General features: G+C 41.1%; 1 protein-coding gene across 3 annotated transcripts in view; it reads right to left on the bottom strand.

Annotated features, from left to right (window-relative positions):
• Positions 1 to 1,911: 1,911 nt before the first annotated feature.
• Positions 1,912 to 14,792, bottom strand: part of LOC114032817 (mitochondrial uncoupling protein 3-like) — a 37,053-nt gene continuing 24,172 nt past the window's right edge. For 2 of the 3 annotated variants that reach the window (XM_027848290.1, XM_027848289.1), the window contains 2 exons: positions 8,227 to 8,407; positions 1,912 to 2,611 (listed from right to left, as the gene is read on the bottom strand). In XM_027848290.1, the coding sequence (XP_027704091.1) occupies positions 2,497 to 2,611; positions 8,227 to 8,407 (296 nt within the window). In that variant the 3' untranslated portion in view covers positions 1,912 to 2,496. Of the gene's footprint in view, positions 2,612 to 8,222; positions 8,408 to 14,792 lie in introns of those variants that run through there. The other variant, XM_027848291.1, reaches the window with a different exon arrangement.

Below are 14,792 nucleotides of genomic sequence, written 5' to 3'. Positions count from 1 at the left end.
AGAAAGTATGGCAACCCTCTAAGGGTTTAACGCAGGGAAAACCTCTTCCGAGCACCAACTTGAAGTGTCTTCCAGTCTTTTTCTTATCTCTACCTTTCCTGTTGAGGAGCAAAGAAATGATATGGACTTGAAGTCTTACAGTTGTTTTACTATCATAGAATTTTAGAGCTAAAAGGAACCTATAGGATTAAATCCTCTCTTTCTGCAAAGAAGAAAACTGAGGCCCAGTAAAAAGAAGCTGGTATGGTCTTCATTTCAGTCCATGACCCTATCTGACCTGATGCGAGAAGACTGAACAGAAATTGTCATAGAATCATAAAACTTCAGAATTGGAAGGGACCTCAGAGCTCATCTACCAGACTGATGAAAACTCTTTACATCTCTAGCAAGTTCTTCTCCAGCCTTTCCTCGAATGGCATGCACTACCTCTAGTGGCAGTCCATTCAGACAACTCTGTTCATTGGAAGTTCTTCCTTATACTGAGTTAAAATTGATCTCACTATAATTTGCCCTCCTTTAGTTTTAATTATGCCCTCTGGGGCTAAGTAGAATGTAAGGTGATATTATGGGTTGACAGAGTTTTCTCTCAGTTCAATTAAGCATCTATAATATGCAAGGCATTAAGCTACAGACTGGGAATACAAAGCTAAAATCAGTCCTCATCATCACATGAATTGTTAGAGCCTGGAAGGGACCTTAGAGATTATCTAGTGCAACCCACTCATTTCATAGATGATGAAATTGAGGTCCAGAGAGGGAACATAATTCACTCAAGATCCTAGAGCTAATAAGTGTTACGGCTAGGACTTGGTACCTGATCTCTGTGACTTCAAGTGCCAAAGCTCTAGTCTACCCCTGAAACAGAGGACTGGCCAGTCCTAGAAGCACCTAGTGCACTGCATCATGCAGCCTCTTGTCTGCCTGTCTCCCCACCCCATGTCTATTTGGTGAGCCAGCTTCTAGACATTCCTAACAGACGGCCTCATTCTCCACTTCACAGCAGACATCGATATGCTATGACTGTCTGCTTCCTGTCCCGTCAACCTCAGGGTGAATGGAACATTTCCTCCAAAAGAATAAAAATTTCCACTTCTTTAGAACTTTAAACTTTTCTATACACTTTCCTTATAACAAGCGTGTGAAGGAGGTCCTACATATATTATCCTCATTTTACAATTGAAGAAGCTAAATCTGAGAGATCTAAACTCACTTGCCTGTAGGTAGTGTCAGAGACTAGATTTAACTCAGGACTCCCCTGACTCCAGGTCCAACACTTTTTTCACTCTACCATCTTTACTCCCTACTTTGAAAACAGTTCCTTCAGTGACACAATTGACTCAATTCTTCTTCTCTTTCTCCTCTATTTCTACCTCCTCCTCCTCTTTCCATCATCATCATCAAATTTTATGAAGCACCTCAACATAGCCCTATAATTCTTATTCAATGTGTTGTGTTCTCATTTGTGTGTACCTACTAAGCCATATCCCAGCCTTGTCACAGATTAGTAAAAACTGTCTTCATGAATTGCTATAGCTGAAGGGATTTTTCTGGAAGCTAGTGTTGGGGTGATGTGACCCTCTTTGGCCTTAGCTTGGTTAGTTATTGGACGACAGATATGCATTTTATTATCAGGCTTGTGACTGAAACTTTTCCTGTTTGGTAGGATCTGTTAGCCATCAAGAGCCAGGAGTTCTCTTTACTCTCACAGCATTGGGAAGGACTTTAGTCCTAAATCCGTAGCCTTTTCCTAAGGGCTAATACACAGCATTGCTTCTTTGGGCTAGGAAAACCCCAGTTTTCTAGAATTCTGTTTAGATTCCATCTCTAGAGCCTAGTGCACAATAGGCCCTGGGTATTCAATAAAGCTTGTGGATGATGAACCATGATGAGAGACAAACAATGTATGGCTTGTCCAGGCCTTTATTTGAGGGGATTGCTATTCAGATACAGGTTGGATTAGATGTGATCTGACATTTCTTCCAGCACTGAGCTTCTGTGATTTTGATAAATTGCCACCTATTCCTTGGATTCCCCAGTGAGTAGAAACTTAAATACCTATTCATCTCTTTCTTTGCTTAAAGTCTCTTGAACTGCTCTCAATTAATTTTCTAAACCAATGTCCAGGATACATCCACCATACCTTTTGATTTTCCCAAGTAGGTCTGTTTGAATTTATCTTCTCTTGCCTAAATATTAGGCATCAACCTTGATATGTTTCAAAAAATTAATATAATTTATGATTCTATCTTGTCAATGTATGACAAGGCTGTTCCTAAGACAGAGTGTCCAAGACTGGAAACTTCCTTCTTATCTATCTTCTTCCATTTTTTCAAGTTTCAATCTGTGAAAGGGTATTTCTTAAGGTCTGGCAGCAAGCAAACATAAATGTTTCTCTTTCTCTCTCTCTCTCTCTCTCTATATATATATATATACATATATATATATTTATATACTCAGTCTTATGATTTTCATATTCTAATAATCTTCTCTTTTTGGTTACAATGAAGATTCCCAGTACATCTGGAGTTTCATCAGGGCCCGTTTCATCTGTTCATATGTCACAAACATCGCCACATTCCAAGATCCCAAACGAAGAAAGGAAGGAGTGAATCTAGAGTGAAAAGACCAAGCAGATACTTGAGTCAGATGGGACTGGATAATAGCACAAGACATTGCATAAAGCAGACACTTTAAACATGTCTGTTGATTGAACAACTGATCGTTCTTGTGCTCTTCTGAACAACTATTATAAGTTGGTAAAAGTGTCTAGGATTCTTCTAGTCTTGTGTATTTAATTATAGACTCTCAGAGTGGGAAGTACCCTTAGAAAGCATCTAACCTGACCCAATGTAGAAATGTAGAATTCCCAATGTAGAAATCCCCTTTGCAGTCTTCTTGATGAGCACGATCTATCCTATCTGTGAATGCATCTGTTGACTGAAACCTCACTCCTAGAACTTGTTTATTCTAAGTAAGATAATGCAAATACTTAGAAAGTTCTTTTATATTAAATCGAAATCTGCCTTCTGGTCACTTCCACCTGCTGGTTCTCCTTCATGCCTTTGAAGTCACATGTTCCTTCTTTTCCATCTAAGTCCTTTAAATATCAGAAGACAACAACTGGATCTTCAGATATCTCTAAAATTCCTAACAAAGTCTTGTATTATGCTTTTGGCTGGTCAGGACATGGCACTGATTTCTCCTCTTCTCAATTTTCTCATCACAATTTTCCTGGACCTCTCCTTTGTACTTATTTTTACTTTTTTGTACTTTTTTTACTCTCCCATGTATTATAATTATTTGTGTACTTGCTCTTCCTCCTACTATATTTTAATTGGGGTTTGTGTCACTTCTATCTTTGTATACGAGAAAGTAAAGCATCCTATAAAGAGAACTGGTCTTGGAGTCAAAAGTTCTGTGCTAGTATTAGTTCTCTCATTTATTAGCTGTTTAACCATTAGCAGATCACTTACCTTCTCTGAATCTCACTTGCCTGAATTAAAGTTTATGCCTTCAAAAGGTGGAGGAACCAACTCTGGGGGACTGCCATTGTATATCTGATTCTCATCAACAAACAAGAACTGGGTGCTGAAGTAGAAGTGATGAGAACCTTGGAGGAGATGATCATTCCAGACTAGACTTCATAGTAGAGGAGAGAAAAGCTGGGCATTATCTGGGAAACATCCTCAGTTTCTGAAGAGGAGATCTTAAAGGGCTCTGAGAAGAGATAGGATCCCATTGCCTAAAATTCTATAGTGGAAGTTAACCCACGAGGGATGGGAAGCTCTCAAAAATTAAATTCTGAAGATGCAGAGAAACAATTCCTATGAATAGTTGTCTAAAGAAACAGATGTAGATATCCAGGGAACTTAGAATTCTTAAAAGATGTATACTGAAGTTGGAATTCAAGAGGTGGGGGGGAGAGAGAAATGGGTGAGTAGAAAAGCATGGCATGGTCCTACAAGACCATGAGTGTAAAACCAGAATGAGCCGAGGCCAGCAAGGAAAGCTGAACATAGGCAAAAGCATTTTAAAGAGCTCCACTGGGGCAAGAGGGAGATAAAGCAAACATTGTTTGGAGTAGAGGATGTGCTGAAAAGGAAAAGAAGGTAGAGTCGCTCAGCTGTTATTTGGCTTCTCTTTCCTCTGTCAAGGAGGATGATTTTTGGACTGAAAAAGACAGAATAAGATGAATAATGGAGAGCTGATGACCAAGATAAGCAAGGGGATCATAAAAGAGCATCTAGTTGCCCTTGGTGAGTTTACGTCATCAGGCCTAGACAAACTATCTTAGGGTGCTGAAAGATTGGAAGCCATGACTGCTGAGCCATCATGGAGAATAGCGAAGGCATCCCAGGGCTGGAGAAAGGCAAATGTTCTGACTTTCTAAGAAAGGAAGAGAATAGAGTCTACAGACAATAGCCCATTCATTAATCTTAACTTTGATTCTTGGCAAAATTCTACAACTTATGATTAAAGGAATAGTTAGTAAACAGAAAATAAATCAGCGATTACAGAGAGCCAACATGGCTTCAATTCAATTCAACAAAAAATCATTAAGTGCTGCCATGTCTAGGTCATAATGCCAGGCACTGGGAACGGGTACAAAGATTGAAAACAAAACAGTCCCAGCCCACAGTGTGTGAAAGTAATACAACGAAATTTCAAGAAAGGGAAAGGAAACTTCATCGAAGGAGGGCATGCCAGTCTAACTTTATTTGCTTTTTTGACATGGTTTCTCAAATGAGAGGGCAGGAGAATGACTGTTGATATAGTTTCCCCTGATGGAACTAAAGCATTTAACCAAGTCTCTTATGCCATCCTCATGGACAAGATGAAGAAGTAACAATTGGGTTGTAAGATGAATTCAGAACTGGTTGAGTGGCTGGATCTAAAGATTAGTTACTAATGATTTGAAAGCTACTGGAGTGGCCCAGGGATCTGTGCTTTACCCTATACTAAGATTTAATAACTTTTCCACATCAACCAACAATATAGTTTTTATTAAGCACCTGCTTTTTATTAAGCAAGTTTAGGCACCATGTTAGGGGTAGAAGATATAAGACCAAAACAAAAATAGTCCCTGCCCTCAAGGAACTCAGTGTAGAAAAGGAAGACAAAATATACATATATAGGTAAATATCAAATAGATAAAAAGTGGAAGATGGTAGGGAAGACATTATCAATAGGGAGGGAAATCAGGAGAAGCCTTGAACTGACAGCCTTACAGGAAAACAGAGATTTTTAAATGATGGAGGTGAGGAGGGAATGCATTCCAGGCCTGGTGGGGTAGCCAGTACAAAGGTACAGAGATGGGAGTTGGAGGGTTGTGAGGAACAGCAAGAAGGCTATTTGGCTAGACCTTATAGTGAAGGAAGGTGAGTAATGTGTATGATAAGACGAAAGGTATGTTGAGACCAGGTTATGAAGGGCTATTTTATCCTACAGGATATAGGGAGGCCCTGGAGTTTTTTGAGTAGGAGAGTAACATAGTTAAACTTGCACTTTAAGAAAATCATTTTGACAGCTGTGTTGAAGATGAATTGAGAGAGGAGAGACTTGAGGCAGGGAATTAGGAGGCTATGTAGGGAAGAGAAGATGATGGCCTAAGGCAGGGGTGGGGAACCTGAAGCCTTGAGGCCACATGTGGCCCTCTAGGTCCTCAAGTGCAGCCCTTTGACTGAATCCAAACTTCACAGAAACAAATTTGTGGCCTTGAGGCTGCAGGTTCCCCACCCCTTGCCTAAGGTAATGCCTGTGAGAGTAGACAGAAGGGGTCAGCTAGGAGAAATGATGTGGAGGTGGAAATGAAAATATTCAGCAACTGAATGGATATGTGACCCCAAGGTTAGATCTTATGTATGTATTTCAATTTTTTTTTATATTTAGCCCAGTGTTCTAGATTATTGAAATATATTTGTATCTTCACTCTTTCATCCATTGTATTAGCCATCCCTGGTAGTGTTGTGTCACCTATGAATGTGATAAGCATTCCATCTATTACTTCATCCAAATTATTGATGAAAATGATAAGCAGCATGGGTCATGGAGGTACTCCATTTCTCCCCACCCTTAAAAAATCCTTGCTTTGAGCTGCTAGTTATTGTCCTATATCTTCTCTCTTAGCTAACCAACCTGAGAAAGTCATCTATACTAGGAGCTTCCACTTCATCTCCTATTTGCATACTGGCTTCCAACCTCATTCAAATGAAACTGCTCTCTCCACAACATCAAGATACCAATGATCTCTTAATTGCCAAATCTAATAACCTTTCCTCACTCTGGATTCTCCTTGGTGTCTCTGCAGGATTTGATGCTGTCAATCACTTTTTTCTGGCTACTCTCTCCTTTGTTCTTTCTTGGTTCTCCCTTCCATCTGACCCTATCTTCTCAGTCTCCTTTGCTGGATCTTTATCCATGTCATGCCCACCAAGCATGGATTCTGTAATGCTCTTCTCTTTTCCCTTTATGCTATCTCACCTCATGATCTCATTAGCTCATTAATTCAGTTATTATCTCTATGCAGATGATTCGCAGATCTATATAGATAGCCCTAGTCTCTGCTGAGCTATAGTTATGCATCTCCACTTACTTCTTGGACATCTCAAACTATACATCTTGTAAGCATCTCAAACTTAACATGTCTAAAACAGAACTCATTGTGTTTCCCTCAAAATCTTCGCCCCTTTAAACCACTCTATTAGGGCATTACTATCCTCCCAGTCACCCAGGCTTACAATCTTGTGTCATCCTTTCTTCAGGCCCTCTTACTCTACTTATCTGACCAGTTGTCAAATCTTGACCCTTTCTACCTTTACATCATCTCAACTATAAATGCCATTTTTTTCATACAAGCCACAATTCTAGTTCAGGCCTTCATCAGCTCTTACCTAAACTACTGCAATAATGTTCTAATTCATCCACCTTCCTCAAGTCTCTTCCCTTTCCAATCCATTCTCCACTCAGCTGCCAAGGAGAATTTTCTAACATATGGGTTTGACCATGTCACTCCCCTGCTCAATGATCTTCAATCACTCCCTGCTGCCTCTAGCATCAAACATAGAGTTTTCTGTTTGACACTTAAAGCTCTTCATAGGTTACTTCCTACCTTCCCAGGTTCCATATACTTTACTTCCTTCTATGAACTCTATGATCCAGCTACACTAGCCTACTTGCAGTTCTTGAACACAAAACTCCATCTCCAAACTCTGTACCTTTGCAATGGCTGTGCCTCGGGTCTGGAATACACTGCCTCCTCACTTCTGCCTCCTAGCTTCCTTGGCTTCCTTCAAGACTCAGCTCATATTTAGCCTTCTGCATGAGGCCTTTCCCATCCTCTCAGGTGCTAATGATTTCTCCTTTCCAATTACTTTCATCTCCTCTGTAGATATATTCTGTGCACCTAATTATTTGCATGTTGTCTCTCCCATTAGAACGTGAGCTTTCTGAAAATAGAGGATGTTTTTGTCCTTTCTTTAAATACCCTGTGCCATGCTTCCAGTGCCTGGCACAAAGTAAGCACTTAATAAATGTTTGTTGATTGACTAATTGACACAAGAAAGCTCCATACAAGCTGACATTGGCTAATGGCTACTCTTTGGGGCTTTACTGAGCTGATATCCAGAGAGACCAAAGGGCTTACCCAATTTCTCACAGTGAATCAGTGACAAAGGTGGTGATGACTCTTGCTCAGTTCAGTACTTGTGATGGGAGTTCATTGTAGCATCAAGACCCTTCCACCCTCTATTGACTGGTGCCCCTCCTGACCAATAATGTGTAAGTGCATGATGAATGCTGTGGTTAGGGATGCAGTCTGTGGCTATGGAACTAGGCAAAGTCAACTGGTCTGCAGAGTGATAGAACCTATGATCTCCTTAGGGCTGAGCCCCACCTGATGAACAGGTTATTATTAATTCATAGTGGGAGGTCAAAGTCAAGACAGAGACTCCACTCCACTTGGAGCCAAATAGTATCAAAGCTGGCATGTTCCTCAGCAATCATTAAGGCCAACCCCGTCATTTTACAGAGAAGGAAACTGGGGCCCAGAAAGAGGAAAGATCTAGTGCAAGATGACAGAACTAGGTCAAGTCAGAACTGGAGCTCTAGTTTCCTGACTTTCAAGCCCAGTGTTCTCTCCATTGCTCTATCCTTCCTGAAGCGTCCTGTCCATCCAAACATATAAGCTTGAAGCCAGGATCCCCATAGCACTGAGCAAGGGGAGCTCACCCCTTGTAGAAGGCTGTAGGGCCTTCCTGCCTCAGGGTCTTCAGCATACAGTTCAGGGTGCTACTGTAGCGGCCAGGAGGAGAATTCATGTATCGGGTCTTCACAACATCCACAGGGGAAGCCACAACTGTGGCACAGAAGCCAGCTGCAAAGGCTGAGACAAAGTGGCAGGGGAAGTTGTCTGCAAAAGAAAAGGGAAAGGTCACATTGTCGAATGGTTCACCTTTCCCGAGGGGACCCCAAGAGCTGTGGGATGCGCAGGAACAAGGGGGTTTCCTAAGATCAGGAAGTTTCTCTTGTTTGCTGTCACTGAATTTTCCTTCTGGCTCCATTATTTCTGTGGGGCTTATTATATACCTGATTCACCATGTTCACATTCCTAGAGCTGCAATGTTTGACTCTTCCTTTCCTTTTATCTCTCATATTCACTTAGCTACCCAAACTAGTTGATTCTACCTCCCTAATATCTTTGGTATCTTTTTTTACTTCACCTTCTCCTTAGTTCTGCTAGCTTTTTAATGGGCCCATGTCACCACTTGAACTATTACGATAGCCACCTTTAAACAGACTTTATATATCACCTTCATTTCCTCCCCTAGACAGCCATCCCTTGTGTCAAAGAATAAAAAAAGAGAGGAGGAAAAGGCAGCTCATCAGAGGTAACCAGCACATCAGCCAAGACTGACAGCATGTGCTGCCTGCCACACTTATGGTCCTCCACCCTTGTGAAGGAGAGAAGGGGTGCAAAAGGGAAAAGCCTTTTCACAAGTCTTTCCATTTCTGCTCTCCTTTCATGTGCTGACACCCTAATATTCCACAGGAATAGATTTGGCCATGCCATTCTTCTGCTAACAACCTTTTGGTGGCTCTCTACTGCCTGCTGAAAAGAGTTCAGACATAAACCTGGCTTTTTAGGGATCCATCCCTGGCGCCAGCTTATTTGTCCAGCTTTAGCCAGTGCTCCATTGAGCGTGCCCAATGTGTGTCTGCTTTTGCACCTTTGTTCACACTCTTCTCTGTGCCTGGGATGGGCTACTTGACCTCTACCTGTTGATTCCTATCTATCCTTTAAAGCCCAAGTCAAATTCTACCTCCTCTAGGACTTTCCCTCATTTGGTAAAGACTGTTCTTAGCCATTTGTATACTCTGAGGCACTTAGGAATTATTTTGCATTAATTTATTTGTGTGTCTCTCAGTATCCCCTTACATGACTTTAAGTTCCATAAGGGCAAGGACTTTTCTAGGACCACACATGCAGTAGGTGCCTAGTAAATGTGTGTTGAAGCTACAGGTAGTAACCTAAATGGTTACTTAGGAAGTTCTGTTTACATGTGCCAGAACCCCTGATACCTTTACATTTCATCTGCATGTAAATGGCATCTCTAGAGTATCCACTGAAGCAGCAGAGGAGAAATGCAGAAGCTGGGTCTGAAAAGGAGGAAGAGGGGGAGACAGATGGAGAGAGAGAAGAATTAGGAGTGAGTACTTAGCCTGATGTTTCTATGATCCATTCTGAGAGTGATGAAAATCTGGGGCCTTGGTTGCTATTGTTGGTCCCAGTGCCAAGAACTCTAGTTCACCTAGTCCCACTGCCAATCCTGATGGCACCTTAACATTCTGCTGATGAGCTATGGAAGCTAGGAAAAGTGGCTTCACACCATCCTGGGACTGGAGAGTGGCAGGAGGGAGTTGGAGAAATGGGTGGTGAGAATGTCCATGCTTAGTTTTATTCCTCATTATTTTTCTTCCATTCTGTTTAAGCAAGTTTTTTAACCTCACTATTGTGTCTTGTAGTTAATTCTGACTAAGTACAAAATGAGAGGTTAGGAGCCGTGGGTTTGACTAGATGATGAACTCAAACAGTTCCTAGAAATCTGAATATGGCATTCTGCTCTCTATGCAGTAGCCTATACTCAATGTGAGCAGCCTCTCTGTCTCTCTGTCTGTCTCTGTCTCTGTCTCTGTTTCTGTTTCTCTGTCTGTCTCTCAAATGGATTTGAAAGTCCCATCTGAGGCAGCATTGGGCTTGGAATCAGGAAGACCTGAGTTCAAATCCAGCATCAGATACTTGCTAGCTGTGTGGTCCTGGCCAAGTCACTTAGTCTCTATTTGCCTTGGTTTCCTCAACTGTAAAATGGAGATAATAATAGCACTTACCTCTTAGGGTTGTTGAAATACTTGTTAAAAAAAAAAAAGCACTTAATGCCTGGCACCAGTAGGTGCTATCTAAATGCTTATTCTTTCTTTTCCCTTTCTCCCTTGCCCCATCCTCCCTTCAAACTCTCTTTTAATTCCTCTTTCATCAAAGTGACTCATGTTTTCAAAAGTGTTAACAGCAAAGTTCTAGAAGGCCCACACCCAATGGGGATGGAAGGGAGGAGGGGAAGGCCTACACCCACTAGGTATGGCTATTGTCCAAGCACCAGTCTAGTTAGGACAGGCTGATTTCCTGAAGGTCAGTCAATCGGTCAATAAACATTTAAAGACTTATAATGTTGCCAGGACTGTGCTGAGCACTAGGGATACAAAAAGAGGCAACAGACAATTCCTCCCCTCAAGGAGCTCGCAGTTAGATGGGGGAGATAACAGGCAAACAAATATGTACAAACTATACACAGGAAAAGTACAAAATAATTGAAAGAAGGAAGACATCAGAACTAAGAGGGCTTTGGAAAGTTTTCCTGTAGAAGATGAGATTTTTTGGGGTTTTCCCCTTTTGTTCTGAACTGATGTGGAAATATGTTTAATATGATTGTACACGTATTGCCTATATCAGATTGCATGTCATCTTGAGGAGGGGGAAAGGGAGAGAGAGGGGGAAAATTTAGAACTAAAATCTTATAAAAGTGAATGCTGAAAACTAAAAATTAATTAATTAATTAAAAAAAGAAGATGAGATTTTAGTTGGAACTTTAGGGAAACCAGTAGGCAGAGATGAGGAAAGAGAGTCTTCCAGGCATGAGGACAGCCAGAGAAAATGACCAGAGCCAAGAAATGGATTGTCTTGTTTGTGGAACAGCAAGAAAGCTAATGACACTGGATTGAAGAGTATATGGTGAGGAGTAAGGTGTAAGATGATTGGAAAGGTAAGGGGAGGTTAGGTTATAAAGGGCTTTGAATACTAAACAGAAGATTTTGTATTTGATCCTAGAGATAATAGACAGTCACTGGAGTTTATTGAGCAGGGGGTGACATGGTCAGACCTACACTTTAGGAAAATCACTCAGGTGTCAGAATGGAGGAAGGATTGGAGTAGGGGGAGATCTGAGGCAGGCAGACCCACCAGTAGGCTGTTGCAATAGTAGAGGTGTGAGGTGATGAGGGCTTGTACCAGGGTGCTAGCAGTATTAGAGGAGAGAAGTGGCATATTTGAAAGATGTTACAAAGGTGAAATCAATAGGCCTTGGCAACAGATTGAATATGGAGGGGTGAGAGATAGTGAGGAGTCTAAGATTATTTCTAGGTTACAAGGTTATGGGACTGGGAGGATGTTATTGCCCATGACAGCAGTGGAAAAGATGGGAGTAGGGGAATACTTAGGGGAAAAGATAATGAATTTAATTCTGTACATGTTGAGTTTAAGATGTCTACTGGATATCCAGCTTAAGATATCTGAAAAGCAATTGGAGATGGGAGACTGGAGGTAAGCAGAGAGGTTAGGGCAAGATAGGTCAATTTGAGAATCATCAGCATACTGATGATAATTAAATCCATGGGAGCTGAGGAGATGACCAAGTGAAGTAGTATAGAGGGAGAAGAGAAGAGGGCCCAGATCAGGACAGAGCTCTGTGGGATACCCACAGTCAGGGAATATGATCTGGATAAAGACGCAGTAAAGGAGACTGAGGAAGAATGGTCCGATAGATAGAAGGAGAACCAGGAAAGTGCTATCTCAAAAACCTAGAGAGAAGAGAGTGTCAGATTCTTGATAACTTTGGAGAGAAGAGTTTTGGTGGAATGATAAGGTCAGAAGCCAGTTCGTAAGGGGTTAAGTAGTAAGGGAGAGAAGAGAAAGTGAGGCACCTATTGTAGGTAGCCTTTTCAAGCAGTTTGGCCACAAAGGACAGAAGAGATATAGGAAAGTGGTTAGTTGGGATGGAAGGATCAGGTGAGGGTTTTTGAGGATAGGGGAGACATGGGCATGCTTGTAGGCAGTAGGGAAAGAGCCAGTAGACAGGGAGAGATTGAAAATAAGTGATAAAGTAGGGATGACAGAGGGGGTAGTCTGTTGGAAGAGACTGGATGGAATGAGATCTACTTTGTAGGTGAAGGGTTGGGGCACTTGGTAAGAAGTAAAGCCACTAGTTTGTGTGAGACAAGGGTGAAGGAGGAGATAGTGGCAGAGGACATTTGAGTGAAATGAGATGAGGAAGAAGGGAGAAGAAAGAGGTCTTGGGAAATGGCTTTAATTTTTTCAGTAAACTATGAAGCAGGGTTCTCAGCTGAGAGAGTGGCAAGAGGGGAAGCCATGGGAAGTTTGAGAAGGGATGAAAAGGTATGGAAGAGTCACTGTGGAGATTGGAATTAATAAAGGAGTTAAGGGATAATGAGTTGATAAGGGAAGTGTAGAAGGTTGACTAGTGGCAGTGAGGACCCAGTTAAGGTTGTATGACATAAATTTGTAGTGGAACTAGTCAGAATGTTTGTGTCATTTTTTTCCCACCTACATTTAGCAGCATGTATATAGGAGTGAAGGTGGCAATGGTGGGATTGATCTAAGGCCAAGGATTGGCAGGGCTCAATCAGTAATATGATAAGAAGGCCAGGGACTCAAGAGAAGAGGACAGTATAGAATTGATCTGGTTCACCAAGGGGTCTAACCCACTGAGGAAGAATTTTTTTATTCACAGCAACTTTAGAAGTTAATCTACTAAAGCATGGAAGGTTTAGAGTCTGCACCAACAGAGGGGGATCCTCAAGAATATTTGAAACATTTCATTTGATGTGCACAAGTCTCATGGCTAGTCTCCACATTTTTATCCTTCCAGTTAGGCATTTTCACATGATTTAACATGCTGTAAATTCAATGCTTTGTTGTGCCTTTGAGTGTTGATTTAATAATCTATGTGTCTTTTATATTTTCTTCTTTATCCATGACTATCTTAGATTATAAGAGAGGATTTGTGTTTCTGGAACACATACAAGAAGGTGTGAATTGATTTTTTTTCTAAATTCTAATAGATCAAATGAGAAAAGGGATATAAATTCTTTGTAAATCATAAAGCCCTATCCATATGGCCACTGCTAAGAGGCAGTATGGTATAATGCAAAGAAAGAGTTCTGGACGTGGAGTCAGGAAAAGACCCTCTTCCTAAATGTATTAATTGAATGACCATGGGTAAATTGCTGAACCTATATAGGCCTCAGCTTCCTCACCTGAAAAAGGGCATAATAACACCACGTACCTTACAGGGCTATTGTGAAGATCAAGTGAAGTGATGTATATAAAGCGGGCAAACTTTAAAATACTGTGTAAATGACAGCTATTGTTACAGATAATCTGACAATTAGCCTTCTCTCTCCCTTTCTTCTCTTTTTTCCAATGGCTTGGACTGTGTGTCCACTAAGTAATTTGATTTTATATAACATTTTAAGGTTTAGAACCCTGTAAAGTAACAATTCAAAGAGTATCATCTCTATTTCACAGATAAAGAAACAGGCTTAGAGAGGGTGACTTGCCCAAAGTCACACAGCTAAGAAGTCCCCAAATAGGGACACCAACCCAAGTCTTCTGAGTCTTAGACCAGTGCTCTTTCCTTGAGTATTATGCAGTTAAATGCTTAATTATTCTCTGTTTTATAGATAGACTGTAAACTCTTTGGAATGCTATGTGGTCCAGTGAAAGCATGCTGCATTTTGAGCCAGAGAACTTGTCTCTGCTACCTATGTGATCTTAGGAAAATCATTCAACATCTCTGGCCCCGGGTTTTTTTTTTAATTTTTAAAATTTTTAACATGTGTTTTTAAAACTTTGGGTTACAAATTTTCTCCCTTCTTCCCTCCCCACCCCCCTCATTGAAAAGGCAAGCATCTCGATACAGGTTATAGATATGTAGTCATGCAAAACACTTCCATAGTAGTCCTGTTGTGAAAAACTAAGTATATTTCCCTTCATCCTATCCTACCTCCCATTTATTCTATTCTCTCTCTTGACCCTGTCCCTCCTCAGAAGTGTTTGCTTTTGATTATCCTCTCCCTCAATCTGCCTTCCCCTCTATCAATCCCCTATTCTCTTGTCCCCTTCCCCTCTTATTTTCCTGTAGAGTAAGATAGATTTCCATACCCCATTGTGTATGTTATTCCCTCCTTAAGCCAAATCCTATGAGAATAAGGTTCACTCATTCCTTCTTACCTCCCCCCATTTCCCATCCACTGTAAAAGCCTTTTCTTGTCTGTTTCGTGTGAGATATTTTACCTCATTCTACTTCTCCCTTTCTCCTTCTCCCAGTATAATCTTCTCCCACCCCTTAATTTTATTTTCTAGATATCACCCCTTCATCTTCAACTCACTCTGTGTCCTCTATCTATCTATCTATCTATCTATCTATCTATCTATCTATCTATCT

The sequence above is a fragment of the Vombatus ursinus genome, unplaced genomic scaffold (assembly GCF_900497805.2).
Source record: "Vombatus ursinus unplaced genomic scaffold, bare-nosed wombat genome assembly UNPS02005659.1, whole genome shotgun sequence".
NCBI lineage: Eukaryota > Metazoa > Chordata > Mammalia > Diprotodontia > Vombatidae > Vombatus > Vombatus ursinus.
The sequence above is the reverse complement of the archived record's forward strand: the minus strand, read 5'-3'. Positions and strand labels throughout refer to the sequence as shown.